At 47.0% G+C, this 27,189-nt stretch overlaps 1 protein-coding gene across 1 annotated transcript in view; it reads right to left on the bottom strand.

Moving 5' to 3' along the window:
- Positions 1–23,892, bottom strand: part of MAP3K9 (mitogen-activated protein kinase kinase kinase 9) — an 85,215-nt gene extending 61,323 nt beyond the window's left edge. Inside the window, exons 1-2 of the mRNA XM_047794975.1 lie at positions 23,474–23,892; positions 15,573–15,986 (exon numbers count right to left, since the gene is read on the bottom strand). Of these exons, the coding sequence (XP_047650931.1) occupies positions 15,573–15,986; positions 23,474–23,873 (814 nt within the window). The 5' untranslated portion in view covers positions 23,874–23,892. The remainder of the gene's footprint in view (positions 1–15,572; positions 15,987–23,473) is intronic.
- Between the last annotated feature and the right edge of the window lie 3,297 nt (positions 23,893–27,189).

The raw sequence follows: 27,189 nt of genomic DNA on the forward strand, positions 1-27,189 counted from the left end.
AGAAACACAGATTAAAGTTTCCTGTGAGTCATTCTTCAACCTCTCTGCCCAGGAGTAAGGAGGGAACAAGCTCCAGACCCCCTCAGGTAAGACTACCTTTGTTCTGACTCACGGTCTTCCTGTCTCTGCTACAGGTGCCTTCCTTAGTACCTTCCTCCCTCCCTGTGCCCACTGGGATAGGTGAGACAGGGCTGGCACCTGCACCTTTCCAGCCCACCTCTGGAGAATAGCCTGCTAGCCCTACTCCCTGTGTGACAGAGCTGAGGCTCTTACTCTGGCTGGGAAAACTCAAGACCACACAGATTTTCAAGGTGGTGCAGCTCGGTTTCCAGGAAAAAGCCAGTCTGTTCCTTCCTTCCCTGCTACTTGGGGAGGCGAGTGTATTGGGCACAGCCAGAAACTGCTGGGAAACTGCTCAAATGCCTTATTTCCTGTCCTCATGGAACCTCCTTCCTTTTTCCTCAGCAGGGACATTCTCACTCTTCCTGGAAGGTCATTATTGGTGACCTTCCCATTCCCACTCTCCTCCTATAAATTATATATCAAATCAAGGACCAAACAGCTAATGAGGGGCCTAAAAGTGGCCAGATTCATGGTCCATCCAACTTAGAGCCATACGGATAAAGCCAGACTCACATGTTAGAATCACAGGGTGGAGATGTGTTTAATGGGAGGAGAGGCAAAAGGATTGTAAAATAAAATTAGGTAGACTTGCCTTATTTTGTCAGGCATCAGAGGGCTCATATGGTCCACAGCAGCACTTCTTAAATCTTCTTTGCTCCCTCTCATTGCCCTGACACAAAGCTCACAAATTTCCTGCTTAAAGTTCCTTTTAAAAAAGTGTTTCTGGGAGTTCCCGTCGTGGCTCAGTGGTTAACGAATCCAACTAGGAACCATGAGGATGGCTGGTTCGATCCCTGGCCTTGCTCAGTGGGTTAAGGACCTCGAGTTGCCATGAGCTGTGGTGTAGGTCGCAGACATGGCTCGGTTCCCACGTTGCTGTGGCTGTGGCGTAGGCCGGTGGCTACAGCTCCGATTCAACCCCTAGCCTGGGGACCTCTATATCCCGCGGGAGCAGCTCAAGAAATGGCGAAAAGACCAAAAATAAATAAATAAATAATAAAAAAGTGTTTCTGGGAGTTCCCGTCATGGCTCAGTGGTTAATGAACCCGACCAGGAACCAGGAACCAAGAGGTTGCAAGTTCGATCCCTGGCCTTGCTCAGTGGGTTAAGGATCCGGTGCTGCCGTGATCTGTGGGACAGGTTGCAAATGTGGCTTGGATCCCAAGTTGCTGTGGCTGTGGTATAGACCAGCAGCTACAACTCTGATTCGACCCCTAGCCTGGGAACCTCCATATGCCACAGGTATGGCCCTAAAAAAGACCAAAAAAAAAAAAAAAAAAAGGTGTTTCTGTTGGGCTGTTTCTCTAGTCCTCATCCCCTTTCCTTTCCTTCCATCACAAAAGCTCAAAAGTACTAGTGGCAACAGAGTCAAAATTCTCTTGGTGAAGCAGGAGACGGGCACAGCTGGGGAGCTTCACTCTTAATGGTTTGGGTGCTATTCCCCCCAGCAATCAATCCATCAAGTCAGAGCACTAGTGAACAAATAGTGAAAAGTCAAATTTCTCTTTCATAGTATTAATCAAAAAATATAGGAGTTCCCATCGTGGCGCAGTGGTTAATGAATCCAACTAGGAACCATGAGGTTGCGGGTTCGGTCCCTGCCCTTGCTCAGTGGGTTAACGATCCGGCGTTGCCGTGAGCTGTGGTGTAGGTTGCAGACACGGCTCGGATCCCACGTTGCTGTGGCTCTGGCGTAGGCCAGTGGCTACGGCTCCAATTCGACCCCTCGCCTGGGAACCTCCATATGCCACGGGAGCGGCCCAAAGAAATAGCAAAAAGACAAAAAATAAATAAATAAATAAATAAAGGCGTATCACGCCTAGCTGTCTGTCCTCCATAGAACAGCCGCCGTGGTCCGACATGGTCCATCTGGTTACAAACTCAGCTGCAAAAGCAACACCCCAAGAAGGCCTGCTCACCTCCCAGATGCCACAGAGGTGAGCACCATGGCACCTGAACTACAGTATGGGGCCCTGCCATTAACCCGTGTATCCAAACCCCTTCTGAATGTTTACATTATCCTTCTGATTAGAAATTTAATTCCGTAAACAAGCATCTGAATTTATCTGAAGTCTATGTGTCTCTTGTTTAACCAAAAACAAAACTACAACACAAACACAGGCAAACACAAGAGTCAATAAAGTGGAAACCTCTGTTACGGCCCAACTTTTGGACAGCTGTATGTAAGTGTAATTTTGGCTCAGGATCAACACTAACAAGAAGCTAAGCTGAGGCCTCAGAATGACGACTAAGGTTCATGCTGTGCTTCTGAAGGGGCCCTGGAGAAAGGGGAGATGAGAAACTAGCTCTCAGTTCCTGTGTGTTCTAGGACCTCGGGTCTAGAGGTTTCAGGGGCCCCTGGGCAGGTGCAGTGAAGGATGCCCTCCCTGCAGTCCCAGTTGTGGGGAAGATCTGCCCCACAAGAGCCTGAGATCAAGTAAAGGCACCACATTCTCTAGCTCTATTCTTGGGTAAGGAAGGCATTTAACTTCTCTGAGCCTCAGTTTCCTCTCCTGTAAAATGGGAATTCTCTCCATCTCTGCCCAGAGCACTTTAGATAACATTCCAAATAAAATTCTACAGCACAAAATACGAAATGTGGTTATTCTTCATCCCATCTCTAGCAATACAGGGGGAAGGGGGCAGGGAAGAGTAAAGGGCCATTTATTGCTTCACCATGAATAATACGCTAAGAGAAAAAAATCAGATAATGGCACACTACACTAATAATCTTAAATCACCCAAGAGAAGCTTTAATGGGACAAATCAAAGTTTATTTTCCATTACCATCCATGGGACTTGATGGGGCATCCTACCCTGTCACTAGCTAACATGCACTTGGGACAAATAATTTAACCCAAATAATTAGAAAGAGGAGGTTTCCTGGGGGTGGGGGGAGAACTCCCAGTGGTGGACTGTTACTGACAACCCCCACCCCAGGATTCCTATCCCGAAGCTCAAGTAGCCAGGAGTTGACTGCCTAAGATATAAAAATGCTTTTCATTCTGACTTTAAAATGGGCAGAGGACATGAACAGAAATTTTCCCTAAAATATACAAGCACATGAAAAGGCGTTCAACATCACTACTGTCAGGAAAATGCAAATTAAAACCATAATGACATCACCTCAAGCTGTTAGAATGGTTACACACAAAAAGACGAGAAACAACAAGTGTTAGAGAGGCTGTGCGGAAAAGGGAACCCTTGGGCACTGTTAAAACGTAAATTGGTGCACCCACTGTGGAATACACTATGGAAGTTCCTTAACACATTAAAAAGTAGAACCACCATACAATCCAGCAGTCCCGCTTCTGGGTATATATTCAAAGGAAATGAAATCACTAAGAGCTATCTGCACCCCCATGATCACTGCAGCATGATTGACAATAGCCAAGGTATGCAAAACCCTAAGAGTCCTGCCTCTGGATGGATGGATAAAGAAGATGGGGTGTACAAACGCATATATACACTATGGATTATTATTGAGCAATAACATGAAAGGAAATTCTGCCATTTGTGACAACATGGATGAACCCTGAGGGCATTACACTACATGAAATAAGTCAGAGAGAGATAAATACCGTATGATCTCACTTAATATGTGGAGTCAGACTCCATTCTCCTTCCAAAAGACTACAATACTTAAAATGTCTTTAGCCCACCCCAACTATTCCAGAGTCTTACAAAAGACTGTGCAACAAGATTGCTAAATTGGGAGTTCCCATCATGGTGTAGCGGAAATGAATCAGACTAGGAACCATGAGGTTGAGGGTTTGATCCCTGGCCTCACTCAGCGGGTTAAGGATCTGGCGTTGCCATGAGCTGTGGTGTAGGTCGCAGACGTGGCTCAGATCTGGTGTTGCTGTGGCTGTGGTGTAGGCTGGCAGCTATAGCTCCGACTCGACCCCTAGCCTGGGAACCTCCATATACCGAGGGTGCAGCCCTTAAAAATTAAAAAAAAAAAAAAAAAAAAAAGAAGGCTAAGTTGATTTGGGGAAGTCAGGAGGGGGATGTGAGAAAGGGCATTCCCTTTGACCTTGGCAGCAGGCAAGGGAGCAAGAGAAATATACTGCCTTCCTCCTGGGGCAAAAGCATTTTAATTATCAGCTGAGAGGCCATCAGAGCCATAAAACTGGCCAGCTGTCCCATTCAATCAAGCCAAAGGCCATAACAAGACAAGGCAGCAATTCTCAGGGGGCCAAGTGCTGCAAGTTAAGGCTGCATCCAGAGAGAGCGAGAGGCATGGGCCTTTCCCATAAGAGGCCCACACGCAGCAGGAAGGAGCTGGTGGGGATCCACGCCCTTCTGCAGCTTTAGCTGAAACAAATCTGCCCATGTTAGTGGGCGCGATGAAACTACCCCTGGTGACTCAGAGAAGGCAGCTCGGGGCTGCCTAAAATCCCCATACCACTTTAAAAAGGGAAACCGACCATACCCTGCATACACCTAAAATAACAGGGATACAGAGATGTGTCCCCACTCTTGCAAAGAGGGGGAAAGGGGCAGCCCCTTTACTGAATGTGGTTCCCCTGTAACACCTCACATGCATTTCATGCCATCCTAAAACAGCACCGCTCTCTCCTACCCTGTCCACATTTTACAGATGACAGTCCTGGCACTCCAAGAGGCGTGCCCAACCTCAGGGGCTCAAGAAGTAGCTTAAATCCAAATCTCTCTGAGTCCCAAGCCAGTGTTTCCCTCCATTGAATCACCAGGCTCCCAATGCCAAGCTAAAGGGGGAAATGCTTTCTTCTCAAATCCAAACCTCCGAGTTTCCTACGGAGAGCAAAAATCCCAGGGACGTTAGGAGGGAAAGGGCTGCGTGAACCACAGCCTCAACATCTCATGGTCACGTCTGGTGCATGGCCCAGGCACAGTCTCCCACAGTTCTGCTGCGGAGTGAGCACAGAGGCACACAATTAAAACTCCCTGAGGGGTCTTGAGCCCCGTCTGAAAAAGCCTTGTGGTGATTCAGAAAAGTGAGTGGGCAGTGGCCAGCAAAGCTCTGAGACACCAGGTTGCCCCTCGCTCAGCTCCAAGGACAGAAGTGGCATCTGACTGACTGTGTCCTGCTTCCAGGATGAAGGCTGCCCTTGGTGTACTGTGAGTCCCCGTCGTGACTCACGTGACCAGAGCATCTTGTCTCGGCAAGGCCATCTGTCATGCCCTGGGCAGCAGAGGGGGAAGGGAGCACCTGTGGGCTCCTATCAGCTGTTTTCCCACTGAACCGCTTGGCGAAGACTCCTGAGCAGGAGCTTTGACCCCCCTCAGTGAAGCCGGGAACAGGAAGCCGGGGTTTGCTGTAGCCCGACACACAGACTCAGCCACCCTGCAACACCCCCCCCCCAAAACACACATTCACGCTTCAAGTCACAGAAGGTCAGTCCTGGGAGGGACCTTAGGGACCATCTCGTCCAAAACGCTCGTTTCATAGAAAAGGACTCTGAGGCCTGGAGAGATCTTGAGATGTGCCCAGGTCCACCCCGCCAGTGTTTCTTCCTCTGCTCCAGTCCTCCTCTTACCCAGATGCCCAATTAATAAGTTCTTGGAGTTCCCTGGTGGCCTGGTGGTTAACGACTCAGCCTTGTCATGGCTGTGGCGCGGGCACGGCCCCCCCCCAAAAAAAACCCTGTTCTCCCCAGCAGTGTTGATTCATAACCGTCCTGAGTCTCAGATTAGTTAAAAGCCATAACCCTCTCCCCTACATACATTCTGCATAGATTCCAAGGGGTCTGAGTGCCTTTTTTTTTTTTTTTTTTTTTGACTTAAACGGTAGGTTTATTTCTATCTCAGGTAACAATCCAGGGCAGGTAGGAAGACTGCCCTCCTCCACAGTCATTCAGGACTCTCAGGTTTCTCAGATCTGGTTTTTCCACCATCCCTCTGGAAAGTTTTTTTTCTTTTTTTTTTGACTGTATGGTTCTAAGTTTTTTTTTTAATGAATTTTATTACACTTATAGTTGTGCAATGATCATCACAACCAAATTTTATATGAGCGCTCTTGTTAACAATCCTTCCTGAGCAAGAGCAAGTGAGGTTCTACAGGAATCCGAGGCGGGTCCTGACAGGGACTCTAAGGTAAAGAGATGGGTGACCTGGGCAAGAAGCTACATTTTTGTCTCTCCTCAACCAGACCACTGTCAGCACTTTGTGTCCCAGTTTCCCCATCTGTAGGTGACCCTGAGCTACCTCGTGGGAATGAAGGGAAGCCACAGTCAGGAATGGAAAATTTTCCAAGAGACGTGGAGTAAGAGAGACACAGGCAGGCTCCTGTCTTGTCTCCTTCAAGATGCTGAAGCTCAAATCTTCACCCTAAGGAGTAACAGTGCCACCTCTGAAAAGGGGAGATCATGGGAGTTCCCACTGTGGCTCAGCGGTAATGAACCCGACTAGTATTCATGAGGATGCCGGTTCAATCCTTGGCCTCACTCAGTGGGTTAAGGAGCCGGCAATGCCATGAGCTGTGGTGTAGGTCACAGATGCGGCCTGGATCCCGAGTTGCTGTGTCTGTGGCGTAGGCCAGCAGCTGTAGCTCCAATTAGACCCCTAGTCTGGGAACTTCCATATGCCACAAGTGCAGCCCTAAAAAGAAAAAGAAAAAGAAAAGAAAGAAAAAGAGAAAAGGGGAGATCACTACTTAGCTGTTACCACATAGGCTTGGGATGGGGAAGAAAGAGAAGACATAATAATTTACTTGACTCGCAAGGCAATAGTGGCTTGAATCAGAGGAAACAGAGGCAAAGGGGAAGAGACGAAAGAATCATGTGGAAATCAGAGCCATCACACCTCGCAAAACTCTTACTGCCCTCATGGTAGCTACTTCTCCAAGCTCAGGGCTCAATTACCGTCCAGAAATACCTACCAAGATCCTTCACACGGCACAATCTTCTTTTTTGGCCGAACCTGCAGCATACGCAAGTTGTTAGGCCAGGGACTGAGTCTCAGCCACAACTTCAGCAACACAGGATCCTTAACCCACTGCACCAGGCTGGGGACTGAACCCGCGCCACTGCAGGTACAATGCCAGATCCTTAACCTGCTGCACCACAGCAGGAACTCCACAACACAATCTGCTGCTCCAAGTCCCACACAGGCTTTATAGGGGCCTAAATGTTGCCCAGGGCCCCAAGTTTCTCCCTGCCCCTGAATAATGGGCAAAGAAGTCCCGAGTCATCAGAAGAAGAAAAAGAAGGCAGCTCCCCTGAGCAAACTGGGGGAATGAGGGCAAATGTCCCACGAAGAGGGCATGAACCCTCATGCATCCTTACAAGAGGCCCTCAGACACTCCAACTTCAGGAAAGGGTTGAGGCAAGAGAATCCATGGGGAATTTCAAGGGCATCACTGCCTCCCGGGGGACCATGCCTGCACTGGGCATTTATGTGCTGGCTTTAGGTTCTTCTCTGTGACCCCACAGGGAGCTCCTTGAGGACAGGGCCTGTGTCTGGTTTTGCTTCCTGTTATAGTCCCAACACCGAGCGCTCAAAATGACACACAAATGAGAACACTCTTTGTGCGGGAGATGGCCACGCCCAGGCGAAAGAGGAAAAGCAAGGCTCCTGGGCTAAGTCAAAGAGGTGAGAGGCATAGGTCAGCCTCCCTGGCCTCGCAGGTTCTCCTGCTGAGGCACGTTCACCTGGCTGGTACCTGCCTCATTTCAGCTTTACTCACTTCCATATTTATTCTGACATGCAGAACTTGTCTCAGTATTCATGGAAAATGCTATGCATCAACTGAACACGATACCCTGGGATACGCCTGGTGGCTGCTGGCTAACCTTAGGTATAGCCACCTGCAACCAAGGGATAAATCCAATTTGTCGAGTACTTAGGCGCTTTTGCCAGGAAAAACCCTCAAAACACATCTGACATCCCCCAACTCTCTGCGAGAGGGAACTTGGAGCAAAGAGCCACCAAGAGCAGAAATGGGGCGAATAATGGGGAGAGAGACCCAGCAGTACCTGAGCTGGGTACCGCTGGGAGTGTCTCACTCGGTGATGCACTTATGAGGCAGAGAAAAGGCACCTCTCAGAATGGATGGGGAATTGGGTGCTCTGGCCGATATTTCACTGCCTGCCAGACCCACCCTGGGAATGTTTTAGAGTTTATCTAGTCTCCCGTAGGAAAATAATGGCCACTCCTCACCCTCTTCTAGCCAAGTCATATTGCTCCCGGCCAGGACGCCCGTGTGCTGGTGGCTTCATCCCCAGGGTGGGGTGGTCTCCACCTCAGCGTCCAGGAACGAGGACACTAGGGCTGGAATGATGGGTCCTGGAGCTCCATGCCTCTCAGCAGGCAAGCTCCCAGCCCGGGGCAATCCTGCATGGGAAACGCAGTCAGAGCACACTCTGGGGCTACGTGTGTGACAGCTAGCCTGAGGCCAAAGGCGAAACGGACACGCTCTCCTCCTGGTGTCCGTCTTCAGGAAAGCAGGTCTTCCACTTCCTAACCTTCTGAAGCATGAGAGAAGGCTGGAGAAAAACATGTGAGCACAGGATTGTCGGGTGTGGGGCTGGGGGGTGCTTCCTGGGCCTCCAGGAGGAGCAGCCAAATTGAACAAGTCGACAAAACTGGACTGGACCTGGGGAAGAGCACAATGGAGAGTTCACAGCTGGGAACATAAGGAGCGCTGAGGTTGAGGGGTAGCGGGGGTTGGGGGTTGCTGCTCTAGCAGCACCTGACAGCCTGCAGGCTGCAAGGGAGTCATCGGCCAGTGAGGGTAATTGAGGCCTGGCATCCAGGAAAGCTGAGGGGAAAGATGAGGGCAGAGGCCTTGGAGGCTGGAAACGAATGCACTGTAAAAAATGCCACACTCGGCACCCAAAACAGCCTGACATTAGGAAGGATCGAGGACCTGGAGATTACGAGGATGACGAGCCACTTCCATGCAAGCGAAGCATGAGGGACGTCCTCTGACAGAAGGAGATTTTTTTTTTACATTTCGAGATCCTCCAGGTAGACCAGTCCAAGTGATACTTTCGCCACTCATTCATTCATTCATTCATTCGTTTGGAAGCTAAAGACACAACATCTATTTGGAGATGCAGTGGATGCTCCTGAAATCAGAGCCAGGAGAGAGGGGCAGCCCGGGGATGAGACAGGGCAGCAGCCTACAGGCCAGCAGTGTTTCCTTCTGTCCTTCAATGGTCTGTGCTGGGCGGACCCTGCAGTCACTTCACCGTTGTGCCTATTAAGCCCTACGGCTTTACACCAGCTGCACAGCGTCTGGGCCTGCCACCCCTGGACCAGCAGCTCTGGTGCCTTGTCACCCTAATACTCTTCTACATGCTATCAGGTCATCTGTCTTTGGCACCCACCCACTCCAGTGACAGGCCAGAGGGAAGAAGTGGCCAGGTTTGGGTTGGGCATGGGAAAATGAGCAGGGTTTGGAGAGGTGGAGAGGTGAGGCCAGGATACCCAGAAAGCAAGGTTATTCCCATAGCAAGGGTGAGTGTGATGAGGGCCCAGGACTGAGAAGTACATGGTGTATTCTAGCAGAAGAGGAAATCAGCTCGGCATGAGGGGGAAATGGCCTCAGAAGAATATGGAGATAAGGCAGCACAGACCTCATGAGACGTTTAAGCTGACATCTGAAAAGAGGAAGGCAGATAGTGGCTAGTCCCAAACCAAACACTGTTCACGGCTCCCCTCTGCTCTTTCAGCTATGAAATCAAGGAAGACATCATCAAACATTAATGAAATGTGGACACTGAGGGTCTGTGAGCAGAGGAACATTATTCCTAATTATAGAAAACTAAAGCACCACAGGGTCACAGGAAATAAAGAGTGGGACAGTGAAAGAGCCCAGCCGCCCCACTGGCAAAGGTGGAGCAGCGCTTAGGATCACAAGCTGAGGAGTGAGACCCGGGCCAAGAGTCTGGTCTCAGGCTGGGCAGTGAGATCCTAGAGAAATGGCTGCCCGGCTGAGCCTCAGCTTCCTCGTTTGTAAAATAAAGACATTCAATACAAAGGAACTTATTCACAAAACAGAGACAGACCCAAAGATTTCGAAACCAAACATTTACGGTCGGTTATAAACACGTTGGGGGAAGGGATAAATTAGGAAGTTGGGATTGACATGTACACACTACTATACATAAAATAGATAAGATAAAAGTAAAATAAAACAGACAAGTTACAAGGATCTACTGTATAGTACAGGGAACTCTACTCAATACTGTGTAACAACCTGTATGGGAAAAGAATCTGAAGAGGAATGGATATATGTATAACTGATTCACTTTGCTCTATGCCTGAAATTAATACAATACTCTAAGTCAACTACATCCCAATAAAATCCTAAAAAACAAAATAAAGACAATCACAGCCTTTACTCTGCAGGCTGCTATGAGAATTAGATGAGAAGCCACATAAAATGCCTGACCCAAAGAGAGCACTAAATAAACATTAGTTTGTTGTTGTTGTTATTACTTATATAGGGATTTGATTATTATTATCATATGTAGGGGTTTGGTGATGATGATGATGTAGGGGTTTGTTTTAGTTAATATACTATAAACAGTGGAATACTGTAGTACCTTTTAATATCTTATGGTAGAAGAACACTTACTTAATAAGAAAGTGGTCACAGTACATGGTCAAGTTGGGGGGAGGAAAGCATGACACAAGCAAGCTACTAAGGATTTCCTGTGTACAATTTAGGGCTGAAAACAAGTATGCATAAATGCAAAACAGTGGAAAAACACACTGCGTTTTAGCTCTATTTTCTTCTATGTTTTCTAAGGAGAGGAAGATGTTATTTAATAATAAAATAAAAGTAGTAACACAACCTTCACTTTGAATAAGGCTTTTCATTTTCCAAGGCTTTTTTACATGATCTCATTTTTACCCTAGTTTAACCTTTTTTTTTTTTGGTCTTTTTGCCATTTCTTGGGACGCTCCTGCGGCATATGGAGGTTCCCAGGCTAGGGGTCTAATTGGAGCTGTAGCCACTGGCCTACGCCAGAGCCACAGCGATGCAGGATCCAAGCCGCGTCTGTAACCTACACCACAGCTCACAGCAACGCCAGATCCTTAACCCACTGAGTAAGGCCAGGGATGGAACCCGCAACCTCATGGTTCCTAGTTGTATTCGTTAACCACTGAGCCACGACGGGAATTCCAACCCTAGCTTAACCTTTAATGGCTCCTATTAAACTGCTGTTCTGCCAAACGCCTTTAAGCCCAAATCCTGAAATATCCTTTCCTGCCACCAAAAGGACAATTTTTTCCTAAAAGTCCATCTTTCACTAACACCTTTGCTAATGATCCAGGAACTGGATTTCCCCAATCTGAGGAGAGACACACATAAATCCACTTTTATAGCCAGGGCCTTTAGCAAGTAGTTTTAAGAGTGTTTAAGTTAATGATGCACTGTAGTAAAGCCATAGAAACCATCAGTTAAGCCTGAGCACATGTCCCAGGGCCTGGCTAACCTTGCTTCTTGGGCTGTATGATGCTAAGTAGCTAGTAGTTCTTCCCAATGCATCTCCCAAGATTCTGTGGTACGACCACCAGCTGCTCTCTCTTTCTTGGTTAGGAGACTGATTATTAGCCAGGCTCAACGCCCCCAGAATAAAATCCTCCATCTTCCAGCCTTCCCTGCACTCGTCATAACTAAGTGACTCCATCCTGGCCACTGCATACATGCAGGTATGATGCGCTAGACTCCTGGGAAGTTAATGGGAGTCAACTCAGCCACAGGAGCAGACTTTTCTTCTGCTTTTCCTGCTCCTTCAGACTTGTCACTTGGACCAAATAACTGACATTTCCACAGCTATCTTGGACAGTAAGGCAACCCCAAGATGCAAGCCATTTACTGGGATGTTGGGGTGAAAAACGGGAGCCTACAATTGATGATATATAGAAACACCCTAAAATCCTCCATTTCAATTGAAATGTATTCCATTTCAAATACAATAGAACGTATACTTGTCTCAGTCACTGCTATTTTCTTTTATTTGTTTAGGTTACATGTGTCAAACTTAAAACTTATTGTAGGAGCTCCTGTTGCGGCGCAGCGGAAACGAATCCGACTAGGAACCATGAGGTTGCGGGTTCGATCCCTGGCCTCGCTCAGTGGCATAGGTCACAGATGCGGCTCAGATCTGGTGTGGCTGTGGCTGGCAGCTACAGCGCCGATTAGACCCCTAGCCTGGGAACCTCCATATGCTGCAGGTGCAACCCTGAAAAGAAAAGACAAAAAAAAAAAACTTATTGTAAATGATAATATGAACGTAGGATGTTATAAGCTATACACATCTCAGTAAATAGCACTGACTTTTTAAAGTGGGTGATCAGGATAATAAAACATTTTAATAAATCCTTTTTTTTTTAATTGAACCTTTTGAAACACCTAGATGTTTACCACCAACTACTTCCCTTTTTCCACAAAGACACCCCCCATATATACTTTCTTCTCTAGTGGCTCAAAGTCAACTAACACATATAATTTATAGAATTCTGCCCTCACGTTTCTGTGACCAAAATCCAACTCTCTGGAACCTCTAATAAAAACTAAGAAAAACAGGCCAGTATCCCCAGGTCTGCAAAACACAAAGAAGTGATGACTTTCCAACTGGAGGCAAAGAAGTGGCATAACATTTCTAAAATGACTTTCAGGTCATGCACACTTGGCAATGGAATAAGAACAACAGTGCCATCCAGGCTATATGGGATAAATTCAGTCCCAGGCAAACAGTTACCCACAGACAGACGGCAAGGAGCTACCCCAATCCACATGTGAGATTTATAGCAGGCATCAATGTTAGCACCAACCAAGCCGCCCAATGGACCATGCACATTTCAAGGCATCAACTGTCTTGATGAGGTCCTTTAAAATACTGTCCTATATGTAAGTCCAGCTCCTGCCACCATGCACTGTCCCTGAAGGCCCCTCTTGGCAATCTAGTTCCCAGGTTGTGGGTCGAATTACGGCTACAGCTGCCAGCCTACACGACAACAATGCAGGATCTAGACTTGTCTATGACCTACACCACAGCTCACAGCAACGCCGGATCCTTAACCCACTGAGTAAGGCCAGGGATCAAACCTGCGTTCTTGTGGGTACTAGTCAGGTTTATTACCACTGAGCCATGAGGGGAACTCCTCCCTCTCAGCAATCTTAAAACCCATTTAAGGACAAAGAGGAACCAGGGCTTTGTCTTCTCGGGGAGAGAATGACATTCAGGTCCTCTGCCATCTCCTGCAAACAGCAGAGCCTTGGCAAATTAAGGTTTTCTTCCCAAGAGCCTAGATGTCCAAACACAAATCATAAAGACAAAACTTTCTATTTACAGCTTGAAATTATACCCAGATTTAAAGCTTCAGAGGAAATTACTAACTTTTACAATTCCATCACCCTACCCAACTTTCTAAATGGGCTCAGTTATGTAAGGTGAGTACACTTTGCCGAGTTTTCCCAGCGTAAGGATATAAAAAAAACAATTTTTAATTCAGTTTCTATACGGTATTTTCTACCAACACATCTGCTACTCTTACCCCCTCATCCGAAGCAAGCTCTAGGTAGAAATTATTTTGAAAAGGGGGTCACCAGACGTTTTCACATATTTAATATAGTTAACAATTTTGGAGGAGGGATGAGAATAATTGAGAAATCATATTCTATTATATGGAACTTAAATCCTTCACATGCATTATATCTAAAATACAGATAGCTAATGTTCCATACTCTCACAAGGATGAATTCTGCTTTTATTAAGCGGGAAGATGGTCCAGATAGAAGAGGGAAGGGCAATATAGGCTATTTTAAAGTAAACGGCCACATATGCTTTTAAAATGTCTGGAGGAGTTCCTGTTGTGGCTCAGCAGAATGGAATCTGACTAATAACCATGAGGATGCGGGTTCGATCCCTGGCCTCACTCAGTGGGTTAAGGATCCAGCGCTGCCATGAGCTATGGTGTAAGTCGAAGACTCGGCTTGGATCTGGTGTTGCTGTGGCTGTGGTGTAGGCTGGCGGCTACAGCTCCAGTTGGACTCCTAGCCTGTGAATTTCCATATGCCATGGGTACAGCCCTAAAAAAAGACCAAAAACAAAACAAAACAATACCAAAAAAACCCCCAAAAAAGCCAAAATACAATGTCTGGAAAAACATGTGAAATGCCAAACTCCTATTCCCTGAAGGAAGACATGATGAGTGATCTATTTTTTCGTTTACCTACACTTCCCAATTTTTGTACCAAAAAAAAAACTTACTACCTAAGTAATTTTAAAACATACTTTTTAGGAGTTCCCATTGTGGCACAGCGGAAATGAACCCAACTAGTATCCATGAGGATGTGCATTCAATCCCTGGCCTCACTCCGTGGTTCAACGATCCAGCGCTGCCACGAACTGTGGTGTAGGTCACAGACGTGGCTTGGATCCCTAGTTGCTGTGGCTGCGGTGTAGGCCTGCAGCTGCAGCTCGGATTCAACCCCTAGCCTGGGAACCTCCACATGCTGCACGTGTGGCCCTAAAAAGCAAAAAGCAAAAAACAAAAACAAAAACCTCACACTTTTAAAAGCTAAAAAATTCACAACAGCATCAACAAAATATAAGCCACATTTGGAACAGCCTGGAGCAAAACAAAGTCTGAAGGATTTCTGGGCTCAAAGCTGAAGGATGCAGAGAGTAAAGTTCCTGAGGCCCCAAAGTCCTAACGCCCTCCTCTCTGGACAGGATGCTTAGAGTGACTGTAAGCATATACCACTGAGCAAAGTGTATGCTCTCTAGCGTGCAGTTTAGGCAAGGGAAAGTAAGTCCAATTACCACAAGAGAAGCACACTTCCAGCGCCTGCTGATTCAGCCAAGGAGAGAGACTGAAGTTTCTACCAACTCACCGTTTAATTACGTCTAACATTTGCTTTACAATCCAGTTTATGAGTTCTAGATATTTAATACACAGTTACTTCTCAGTTCCCTTCTATTAAACACTAGGTAGTTATGAAAAATAATTGATACCACCCTAAGGTTGGCAGAAGGGCTCTAGTCCTACCTGACAGGTCATGCTCTCCAAGGTGACAGCATCACCCAAATGGGCCTCTTCCTCATACCCTCTTCCTTGGTGGGGACCACAGGTTGGGGTGTTTAGGTAGCAACTTTACCCGTTGCTCCACCAAAGAGAAACATCCCTTTTAGGACCACAGGCACCCTTTCCTCAAGTGGTAAAATAAATCTTTATGTTTTGTTTGCACGGTACACACCGCCAACCCTGCCTACTAACAACAGCTCAAAATTATCCCCAATTCCTCAGGTGCCTCATTCTTCTCTTCCGAAAACATTTATTTCCTGGCACTCATTTCACCATCTACATCTCAGCTCAAGGACGGACTGGTTTTAAGCCAGGAGTTTCGCTCCTATTAAGATCCCTTAGGAATCCCCTCCAACCAAAGCCTTGGACTGAGTCTACAAGTGCTCTTAAGCCCTCTGGCCCCATCTCTCCGTACTCACTGTTGCTGGATTTAAGGTCGCGGTGGATGATGGGGACAATTGCCTCATCGTGTAAGTAGTTCATCCCTCTGGCAATTTGCACGGCCCAGTTCACCAGGATGTCTGGAGGAATCCTTTTCCCAGATAACACTCTATTCAAAGGCCCTCCACGAGCAAACTCCATGACCAGGCAGAGGTTGGGCTCCTTCAGACACACCCCTCTAAGGGCAATGATGTTGGGGTGCCTCAGCATGGCAAAGAGCTTGGCCTCCTGGCGAACGTTCTCTATTGTCTGGCTGATGTCCTCATCGGGGTCATGGCGGGCTGCTTTCACGGCGACCTCATCCCCTATCCAGAAAGCACGATAGACCTTCCCAAAGCCTCCGATGCCAATAATCTCTTCCAGGGTTAGCTCCGCAAAATCAATCTCTAACACTGGGAAAGAAAAGAAAAAAACAAGTAAGTCAATAACATTATGAAAACACTGTTTAATCACCCACTTACTTGTAAACACAGCAAGTTGCCTATTCGCTTTGCTTTTCTCTCTCCCTGATATAAATTCCCCGAGGACAGGAGATGTGATTAACCTTGTTTTCTGCTGCATTATCCTTAGTGACCTGCACATAGTAGGCATTGAATAAATAGAGAAAAGCATCCCCTTTCAGGAGTTCCCATCGTGGTGCAGTGGTTAACGAATCCGACTAGGAACCATGAGGTTGCCGGTTCGATCCCTGGCCTTGCTCAGTGGGTTAACGATCCGGCGTTGCCATGAGCTGTGGTGTAGGTTGCAGACGCGGCTCAGATTCCGAGTTGCTGTGGCTCTGGCATAGGCCTGCGGCTACAGCTCTGATTCAACCCCTAGCCTGGGAACCTCCGTATGCCACAGGAGCAGCCCTAGAAAAGGCAAAAAGACAAAAAAACAAAAACAAAAACTTCCACTTTCAGATCTTGTACCAAGATCAACCATTTTATCTAAAATGGAAATTGAGGGAGTTTTTTTTTTTTTTTTAGGGCCGCACCCACAATATATGGAAGTTCCCAGGGTCAAATCAGAGCTGTAGCTGCTGACCTGAGCCACAGCCACACCAACACCAGATCGGAGCCTTGTCTGAGACCTACACTGCAGCTCATAACAACGTTGGATCCTTAACCCACTGAGCAGCGCCAGGGATCAAACCTGAGTCCTCATGGATACCAGTTGGGCTCGTAACCCACTGAGCCACAACAGGAACTCCTGAGGGAGATCATTTCTACGGGACTTATTCAGATTTTACTGTGTACATACTACGGAGTGAGAAATATACAATCTAGTGCCAAGGCAAATACACACACCAAACTGTAGTGTCAAAGAGCTTTTGTAGCAATACGATTCAAAGATGAGGAAAATCACTAACTCTAACTGCAGGACAGGGATTCAGAAGTTGAGCGGGGAAAGGATTCTCGGGGAAGGCAACATTTAAAATGGGTCCTGAAAAATGAGGGGGAGGGGTCTCATCAGGCAATGCAGCTCAGGGTGGAGGAGGAGAGTCCAGGCAGAGGGAAGAAAGGTCAAGAGCAAGAACCTGGGGCATGAGAGTAGATGGCCTATCAGGAACTTCAGGGAGGCTGGGGCAGCTGAATTATCTGCATTAGGGTAGATGAGGCTCAAAGCCTTGCTGGGGTCAGCCAGGTCGGGAAATGTTTTTAAAACCAGTCTGAGGAGCTGAAACGTCACACTGCAGATGATAGGAGTCATGCATCTTTAAGTAAGGTGGTGTTGTCAGACTTGTGACTAAGAAAGGAAACCAACTCAGAGTTCCCATCGTGGCGCAATGGTTAACGAATCCGACTAGGAACCATGAGGTTGCGGGTTCCATCCCTGCCTTGCTCAGTGGGTTAACGATCCGGTGTTGCTGTGAGCTGTGGTGTAGGTCACAGACACGGCTCGGATCCCACACTGCTGTGGCTGTGGTGTAGGCCAGCGGCTACAGCTCCGATTAGACCCCTAGCCTGGGAACCTCCATATGCCGTAGGAGTGGCCCTAGGAAAGGCAAAAAGACAAAAAAAAAAAGAAATAAAGAAAGAAAGGAAACCAACTCTGGCAACCACGTGGTCTATAACAGCAATAGGAACCACTACGGAGGCCACCGCAGTAACCCAGGCACAGGAGCCCAAGGGTCTGAACCTTACCAGCCGTGAAGACCAGAGTACAGAGGAAATTGGGAGGCCTTCAAAATTCAGTTCTACCAGGACCTGGTGACAGAGATGTGCAAGAAAGGAGTCTCCCGGGTGACCTCTTACTCCAGCAGTCACCGGGGCCACAGCTCCATCCCTGAGATTCCCAGTATCACACCCAACCACTCATTCTCCTTCCCAAAGGCAGAGTTTGAACTGACAATACTTGATTCTATTTTTGGCTCTGTCTGGAAAGGTTTCCATGGATAGGTGATAACAGCCACCCGTGATGATAAATCTTGGGCCAGATATGGTGTTACTACACGAGCAAGGTGCTATTTCATGTTTCTTTCATGTTTTCTGTTCTGTCTTCTGAGTCTCTCTCGTCTTTTAACTGGCTGACACATATTCTCTCAGGTCTCACCTTAACTATCAATTTCCTAAAGGAACTTTTCCTAAGCCCTAACTAAATGCGGTCAGGACTCCATCAAGCACTTCCACTGCAGTCTCTATTGCATGACTCAACAAGCTTATAATCATGTGTCCAGCACCCATGATCCTGCTGGACTGTAAGAAGCACATGAGTGGATTCTGTCTGCCTTACTCACCACTGTCCACATTGCACCAAATATTTAGTTGGTGACCAACAGAATGTAAAGTAAAATAAGGGGGGAAAAATCTACCTCAGTATAAAACAAACCAGACTCAGATCGGGGGGGGGGGGGGGGGGAATTGAATTGTTCCTCCCGAAACACATACAGAGAACTATCGCACTCTGCTAAAAAAAACTAAGAACACAAAGATATATTTCCAAAGATATATTTCCAAACTCTTGGCAAGACCAGAGAGGAACTGCTCACTGCTGACTACTTCCTTCCTTCCTCTCGGCCAGCGTCACGACACATCCATTCTCCATGCAGATGCTGGTGGCGCTCAAAACGCTGCTCCTGCCTAGTTGTAACATTTCTATCCTGTCTAGAGCTAATATTCCTTTGTATTTTGTAAAGCACCTGGCAGTCGGCACAAAGGAAACTCTTAAGAAAAATTAGCAGGATTACCTTAAGGTATACAAAATACATAGCCCGTCTTCACCTTAACAGTTCCAACTGTTCAAGATTATCACCTCATCTAGCACTGTTTTTGAAGAGTAAATGGTGTGACAGGTCCTGAAAACTAGCAATCAACATCCCATTCTATAGGAGTTCCTGTTGTGGCTCAGTGGGTTAAGAACCCAACATAGTGTCTGTGAGGATGCGGGTTCAATTCCTGGGCTCACTCTGTGGGTTAAGGATCCAGCACTGCCACAAGCCATGGTGTAGGTCGCAGATGTGGCTCGGGTCTGGCGCTGCTGTGGCTGTGGCTGTGGCTGTGGCGAAGGCCTCAACTGTAGCTTTGATTCAGCTCCTAGCCTGAAAACTTCCATATGCTGGTGTGGTCATTAAAAAAAAAAAAAAAAAAAAAGTCCACTCTACAATCCTCCAGCATACCTTTCAGTACCACAGAGGCCAGAGGGCTAGAAATTACGTTTCCCAGACTCCCTGAGAGAATTCTGGTTCAGCCAGTGAGATGCCCAAGATTTGGAAGACAGACCTTGCTGCTTCTCCAGGCAAGCATGGCTATGGAGAAGTTGGAGTTTTCCGCAACAGCATGTCAGTGTCCAGTCATGAGCTCTGTGGCTGTGGAAGGAATGTTGCAAGGCCAAGTGGTCACCCAGTCCCTAGACAGCAACTACGACAGGGTGTTCTCAAAGTCAACAGCTTCAATAGCAACTCCTGATCCTGAATCTTCTCAGTTAAAGAAGCAGCAGCTTGCCTGGTGGGTCAGGTCTGCAATGTTCTGGGAGTTGGTCCCCAAGTCCAGTTGAGCGCCCCTTCTCCCTGCCCTTCCAAGTTTCTTGCGCTAAACCATTTTCTGCTTAAAGTAGTGTGAGTGTTTCTGGGTCCTAAAATGAATCCTGACTGATTTTACTAGTTATTGCCTTATCGCCTCTATATGAATGAGAAAAACATGCCCAAGTCAAAGAGGGATTAGAAACCGTCTTGGAGAAAAATGTAAGTTATGTTAGGAGTGCCTTTGGTCATAGAGGGAAGGAACATTCTTTTTTCCACCAGATTTTTCACTGAAGAAAAGATATGTGCCTATTTAATGTATGCATTTATACAACTCAATTCCTCGACTGAGTATCTGAATTCTCCTGAAGGGAATTAACTGTTATATTTTCTCTTGTACCCAACCCCCTTCTTTCCTCTGGTCTGAAGTATAATTGTGAACACACAGGAAGTGTTAGATATTTATTTAAACATACAAGGACTTCAAAAGATGTGTCTGAACTAGAGTGCTGAAAGGACAGCTCCTCTGATGGCATTTCACAGAAGACAGAAAGGAAGGAAGGCAAAGTAATAATCTCTCTCTGGGTTGAACACAAACTCTCAGTCTTGCTATTTAGTCAAGGAAACATGACCGACTTTCAAAAAAAGTATAGAACACAGCTTACAAGCAGACAGAAGACAGAACAGTGGGGGATGTGGGGAGGCGAGAGGGTCCTTTCGTTTCCCTTTCCCGCTAAGAAGTCCCTTTGGATAGAAACCAGACCTTCAGCTACAGCTGAGAGGATGTGGGGCTCTCCTTCCCTTCCCTGCTCCCATCAAGACCTGGTTTTAAGTAAGAATCAGGTCAAGCCTTGTACAGCACATTTTTCAGTTTCTGCGGCAGAATACTTCCAGGAATATCAGCAACAAAACCTTATTTCTTTCATTTTTGGAGTCAAGACATTATTATTATTCCCTCTTAACTGCATCCTTGGAAACTAAATATATAGGCACCCGCTGGTGCATTTGGGGCAAGTAAATGGTATGTATCTCTCTCATTTAAAAATTTTAAGTACATCTGAACACACATCCTTATATTTCTATGCAGATAAAATGTAAGAAAAAGAAATGTAAATTCATAATAACCTTATTTTATGCCCCCTTTAAAAACAGACAAAACTCTCCTATAAGAGAAACTTTTTTTTAATACCTAGGGTTACATATTTCTGAAGATCAGTTTGGAACTGTACATTTTCCATTTTTCACTAAAATAAAGAAGATGACCAAACTCCTGGGTTATTCATATTTGTCAGCCCCATGGAGAGCTACACTCTAGTACCTACACTGGAGGGGAGGGATAAAAACACTCTGTAAATGTTAGATGATTTATAATATCCCCCTTATATGCTTTCTTTGTCACAAGATTTAATAAGTTCCCCCTCTTCTGTTTTGATTAAAGTTGGAAACAAAAGTTTCACTTCGAAAAACAATACTTGAAAGTAAAACCCGATATTTTTACTTCCCTCTTTGTCTTCTATTCACAATCTAATGTCAAAATTCCTGCCCCAGAGAGAAGGTTCAAGAGTAATTGGTAAAAGTCAACAGTTGCTCTATTTCATGCTAAGTCTTTGAAGACAAGGTCGTCAATCACCTTTATTTTCTGAGTGGCACTAACTGGCTGGAGGACACAGCATACGAATCAGAGGCACAACCAACAGCAACTCCCTGTGCTCCTCTTCAGCAAAGCACAGCACTGAACTTACATATTTACATCACCAATTTCCTTCATGTGTGAATTCTAAGTGCCTCTTCCTCTCATCATTTCTTTTTCCCCGGGTATTTAACACAGTATCTCTCTTTCACTAGGCACTCTAGTTGGTTTTTGACTAGAATGAAATTTTCTGAACTAGCAAGAATTAATTCCAGTCAAGATCAGAATTCCCAGAGTCTCTAAATAAAACAACTTACCGAGACCTTCAAATGCTCTGTTGTTCAAGTCAGTTCTTTGAATAAGTACAAGGTACTTCCTACTTTCTCATCATCTGAGTTTTAGATCTAGGAATCTACTCTATCCAAGGTAACTTTTGTCACAGAAAAGGTGAAGTCCCAGGCACCCACTGCAGAAGGAGCTTCTAATGTGGTACAGTGGACCTGTGTGGCTTTCTGTGCATGGGTTCTTGCAGCCTAAGGCACATTCGCTCCTGACTGCTCTGACAGCAGGGAGCGCAACATATTAAAGAAATCCAGTTCCTGCTCAGGAAACTTACAGAGAGCTCTTCTACTCTGACATTAGCTGTCCCTGGGAAAAAAAAAAAAAAAAAAAAAAGAAAGAAAAAAGAAAAAAAATCACAAAACTTCACCCACAGAGAACCTCAAAACCTGATATGTTTAAAACTACACTGTTTTCTAACACTGCAGGCCAACATTTCTTCCCACATGTGACCAAGTTCATCTTCAACATTCCTTGAGACACTATACAGCTTCATCTTTTTCAGTACTAGTGCTAAAAAGGTAGCACGCCTAGAAACAATCTAAAGTAATTTGTCACCTCTGGTATTATAAAGATCAAAATGTAGAGGCAGGAGGTTTTTAAATGAATGAGAGGGAGAGAGAAACAAAGCAAACTAAAGATTTAAACATCAATTGGCCAAACACTAACTTAAAAAAAAAAAGTAGAAAAACAAGGAAAGAAGTTATGATTTTGATATTAACGAATGGCATTTAATAAAAATCTGAAGGTATCATACAATTGCTAAGGTGAAAATTAAGTTACAGGACCATAAAGATAACTATTACAAATAAAACTTTAAAACTAAATGTTGAAAGTTGGCCCTTGGTAATGATTTTTTAAAATCAACTAAGATGCAAAGTATATTAACATATGGACTAAATAATGATATACGTGTATTAACAATACTGTTTTAACAGCAAAGAAATTACGGAAAACCTCAAATACAAAATAGTGTAAAGTGCCCCAGGAGATATTTACGTCTTTCTTCTAAAACCACCTAGTATCACTGATTAAAGGATTCTAATGGCAACTTCTTTGAAAAAACAAAGAAAATTTCATTACAGGGTGTGGAGCAGGGGGCTCCTGGGAAATTGGTGAAAACCAGGACACTGGAAGACCTGGGAGGGACCCCTGCGCATGGGCCCCCTGAGATTTGGCAAAGACCAAATATAGGCAAGGATCTAGGGTGAGAATAAAGGAGAAAATACACTGTATAGGTGTCAAGGGACTGGGATTTAGCCATTGTGCCTGGGCTCCTGATCTCTCGTGGGGGGAATGGCATACTTTTCCCTCCCTAATCATTTCTGCCCCTCCACACACACAAATACACACCCTTCTTAGCACATTCTTCACTGAGACTCCTAAAGGTACAACTTTTAAGATACAAGATTAGGATCCAAGAAAGCAACCCAAGAAAGATACTTCAGCCGTAAGTTCACACAGACTTCCGGGACCGGTGCGCCAGTCCAGCCCCGCGGGAAACACCCCCCCCCCCCGCCCCGTCTCCTTCAAAGCAAATACCTTTAAGGGGCGGGGAAGGCGCTAGAAAAGGTCGGGAAGGTCCCAGACTGGGGGACTAAGGTTATAATAGAAACCACCAGCCGGCCTAAAATCCTTCCAGATTTGCGGGGTGGGGAGTGCGAGGGAGATTCTCTTGCTGGGGCTTCAGGATGTACAATCAGGAGCTGCTGCTGAGGTGGTCAGGCGAAGGTGAAGAAGCCCAAGAGCCTGAGGTTCCAGGCGCGGCCTGCGGTAAGTCTGTCTAACCAATTGCACCGGCCAAAGCCCCTGCAGCCCGAGGACGCTTGCACACATCAAGTCAATCACTGACCACCTTAACCTAACCTTCAAGGAGGGCTCCTCTCCCTCCTCGACCACTCCAAGCTCCATCATCTCCCCCCCCACACACACAGCCCCCGCCAGGCTCCCGCGCCCCGCCTTCTCCTTACACTGAATGGGCGAGTAGCAACTGGGGTCCTCGCCGCCAGGCTGGCAACGGCTGGAAAAAGCGCTGCGCGGGGTCACGTAGTTGCTGGGGAAGATGCCCACACGCTGGTTCAGCTGCCCGGTCCACCAGCCCTCATCGCCGGACACCTGCGAGTCCTTGGACAACACCTCCACCACGTCGCCCAGCCGCAGGGTCAGCTCGTCCTCGCCCGCCGCCTCGTACTCGAACACCGCCGTCCAGTAGGGCATCGGCGTGTCGGAGCCCAGATCTCCGGGGGCCGCTGCCGCCTCCTCCTCCTCTTCCTCTTCCTCCTCGGCCCCGGCCCCCGCTCCATCCTCCCCCGGCGGGGCGGCAGCGGCGGCGCTCGCCAGGGAGCCGAGAAGCGCTCTGGAGGGCTCCATGGAGCGGCCGATCCATAGGGTGCGGGGCTGCCGCCGCCCGCAGGAGCCGCCGCTGCCTATTGTTCATGCGGCTCCGCAGAGCTGGGGGAACCCCCCTCCCCCGACGGCGGCCGCAGGTAGGGCCGGGGCTGGCAGGGCGGGGAGAGCCGGGTCGCTGTGGCTGGCGCGGCGCAGCGACAAGTGAGCGGAGTGCGAGTGCTCACCGCAGCATGGGGGCGCGGCGGGCCGGAGCCCCCGCCTTCGCGTTCGACCGCTGGGGCGGCCTCACCACCTCCACCACGGGTACCTGCTCAAGCAGCCGGTGCCCGCCGCCTCCAGCCGGCCGCCGCTCCCCGCTCCGCGCCGCGCGCCGCCCCCAGCGCCGCCCGCACGCCCGGGACCACCTGACGCGAACCTGGCTCCGCCCCAGCCCTGCGGACCCGAAGAGGCGGGGCTTCCCTGAGCCCAGGCCCGCCCCTGCGCCAACCCGCCTTCCCATTGGCCGCCGCCAACCCGTCCGCAGGTTCCTCCCGCCGCGGTTGAGGCTGTCCCGCCAGTCTCCCCGCTCGCCCCGCTCCACCCACTGCGCCTACGTCGCCCGCCCCCTGCCCCCGCCCCCTGTGCGGGCTCTCTCATTCTCAAACCCCAGGTTGACCCATTTCTCGCTCCCATTGGCCCGCCTCAGCTCCAACCATTGGTCCAAGGTACCTGTCCGTTTCCGGAGAGAGTTCGACACCGCCCGTCAGGAAGAGACTGCGGCTTCATTGGGCGCCTGAGGAAGGATGGGTGGACCCTAAAAGGTAAGCTGAACCCTCATTCATCCCTAAGAGGCTGAAGGAGACCGCTCCCTTTGTCTGACGCGGAGGGGTAGCACCTGTGTTCTAAATCCTAAAGTGAGCTACTGAGAGTTAGCAGAGGGGAATTGAGCTAGGTTGCGCCCTGGGAGAGCTCTTTCTTCTCCAGCTCCCCTTTACGATTGGATTCTTCCTTCTCTTGGGTCTGTGCATCCTATCAGGTGGATTAACTTCCACCCCTGTCTATTAAGGCCTTCAGACCCACTGCTGTGTTCTTTAGAAGAACTCTTAAAACTCTATAGTTCTCGCCTTTATGAGACTGCATAAAACTACCCCTTTCCAGGGTTCCTGTTAAAAGAAATTCCAATACCGTCAATTTTTAGAATTCAGACCTGAATTCCTGGGGCTCAAACAGTCTGGGAAAGCTGTCGGTGGAGTGGACTTGGTCTCTCTGAAGAGATTAATTTTTTCTGCAAATCTTGGATTTCTTTCATCTGGGGGAATTTCACCTTGGATCATGGTGACCTCTATGGAAATCAAATTAAAAACCAAAGCTGAATATACATACAAAACAATACTGCAGTTTATGAGCAAAGCTGCCCTTTTCCTACATCCTTTTGTTAGCTTCCACTTCTCAAACATTAAGAAAGAGGTGATGTCTAGTATTTCTTCTGTGCTTTAATCTGTTCATAGCATTATAGATTTCCCATGAAAAGGTTCTCCGACAAAGACAAGTCTGTGCGGAAAGATTTAGCCTGATCCCTACCAAAGTGTGTTGCCTTTTTACCCTTCCATGGTAGGAATAGATGCAATTTATTTGGCAAGAGTTAGTGCCTCACAGAGTATTTTTTTTTAATTTTATTTTGGGGTTAATTTTTAGACAAACTGAAGACAGTGGGGCAATTCGAAAAGATAACCAGGGCTGGCATCTCCTGCTCACCAGCTGCAAATACCTAAGAGTTTGCTTATCCCCAGGGGTGGACTGGAAGATCGCCTATGATTTTGTAGGCCCAACATTCTGTGGTTTGCATACAAATATGGCTACACTGTATACCTAGGTATCCTATCTGTTCCATGTCTTGAAGAAGGGAGGATGGATTGTGGTATTGAAGAGCATCTGGAGTAGGTCTTGAGAAAGGACTTCTGAGCAAATGCCCTGAAACAGTGTTCAGATTCTTACTATACATAGGATCAATGAACTGGAAAAGATACGAATAAGTCGTCGAGTAAAATCTCTGAGTTTTGTTCAACATAAAACTGTTCCACTCCCAAATAGAAAAGAGCTAGTAGGGAGCGGGTAGAGGTATCTCGCATTTTTAAAAAGACCATAAGAGGAGTTCCCCTTGTGGTTCAGTAGGTTAAGAACCCAACTGGTATCCATGAGGATGCAGGGTCAACCCCTGGCCTCGCTCAGTGAATTAAGGATCCAGCATTGCTGTGAGCTGTGGTGTAGGTTGCAGATGCGGTTCCGATCCTCTGTGGCTGTGGCTGTGGCATAGGCCAGCAGCTGCAGCTCCAATTCAACCCCTAGCCTGGGAACTTCCATATGTCTCAGGTGTGGCCCTAAAAAGAATAAATAAATAAACAAATAAATATAAAAATACCATAAGAAAAAATATTTTTTGATAAAAATTTAATTTGGAGGAAAAAGGAATTTTACAAAATGGTGTAGATACACAGAGAAAAACATGCAAAAGAAAAAAAACTAAAAAAAAAGAGAAAATAATTGTAAGTGGTGGCTCTCTTTCAAATGGTAGGATTAAGAGTAACTGGGAAATTTGTATCTTATTTTGCTTATGGATGATTTTGTTTGTTTTACTGCACAGTTTTGTTTTACTCCATTGGTCTCCATTCCTCCCCCACCCAGAAGAGGGAAAAAACTTCTTGATCCTTCTCAGTAGGAAAAGACTAACACCCCACGTAACTAAATCTTTAATACCATAGCATGTGTTCAGGACCTCGTGAAGAGTCATTCATCAAATATTTCAAGAAGTCATTCAGTAAATATTTGTTGAATGGATAAGTGCTAGGAATTCAAATGAGGGAAAATCCTTCAGGCTAAAGCTGTCTAGCAGGAGTTGTCTGGCTGGGTTTCATGGAAGAGGCAGAACCAAAGCCCATCCTGGAGAGGAGAGGCACCTGCTTTCAGGAATGGAGATTGAGCATGGACACAGCCACAGAGTTGGGGAAGCCTGAGTGAGCCCATAGATGGAGTAAAAGGATGAGAAAGAACTCTGAAAAGATAGGATGAGACCAGATTGTTGAGGGCCTTGTAATTACTTGATTCAGACGAGTAAGTACTTAATTGGCTATTTGTAATTATTTAATGTCTAGCTTGTTCACCATGAGGGCAGCAACCATCTGTCCGGTTCTCCACAGTTTTCCCAGCACCTAGAGAGTGCCTGGCACATAATTGGTTCCCAGTACATGTTTGTGACTGAATGGCTGACTTGCATACCAGGTTGAGAAAAAAGCCTGGACTTTGTTTGGTAGATATAAGGTTTGCCCTGAAAGCTTTTAAGCAGGGCTGGGAGGTGATCAGA

Source organism: Phacochoerus africanus, chromosome 9 (genome assembly GCF_016906955.1).
Source record: "Phacochoerus africanus isolate WHEZ1 chromosome 9, ROS_Pafr_v1, whole genome shotgun sequence".
NCBI classification, from domain to species: domain Eukaryota; kingdom Metazoa; phylum Chordata; class Mammalia; order Artiodactyla; family Suidae; genus Phacochoerus; species Phacochoerus africanus.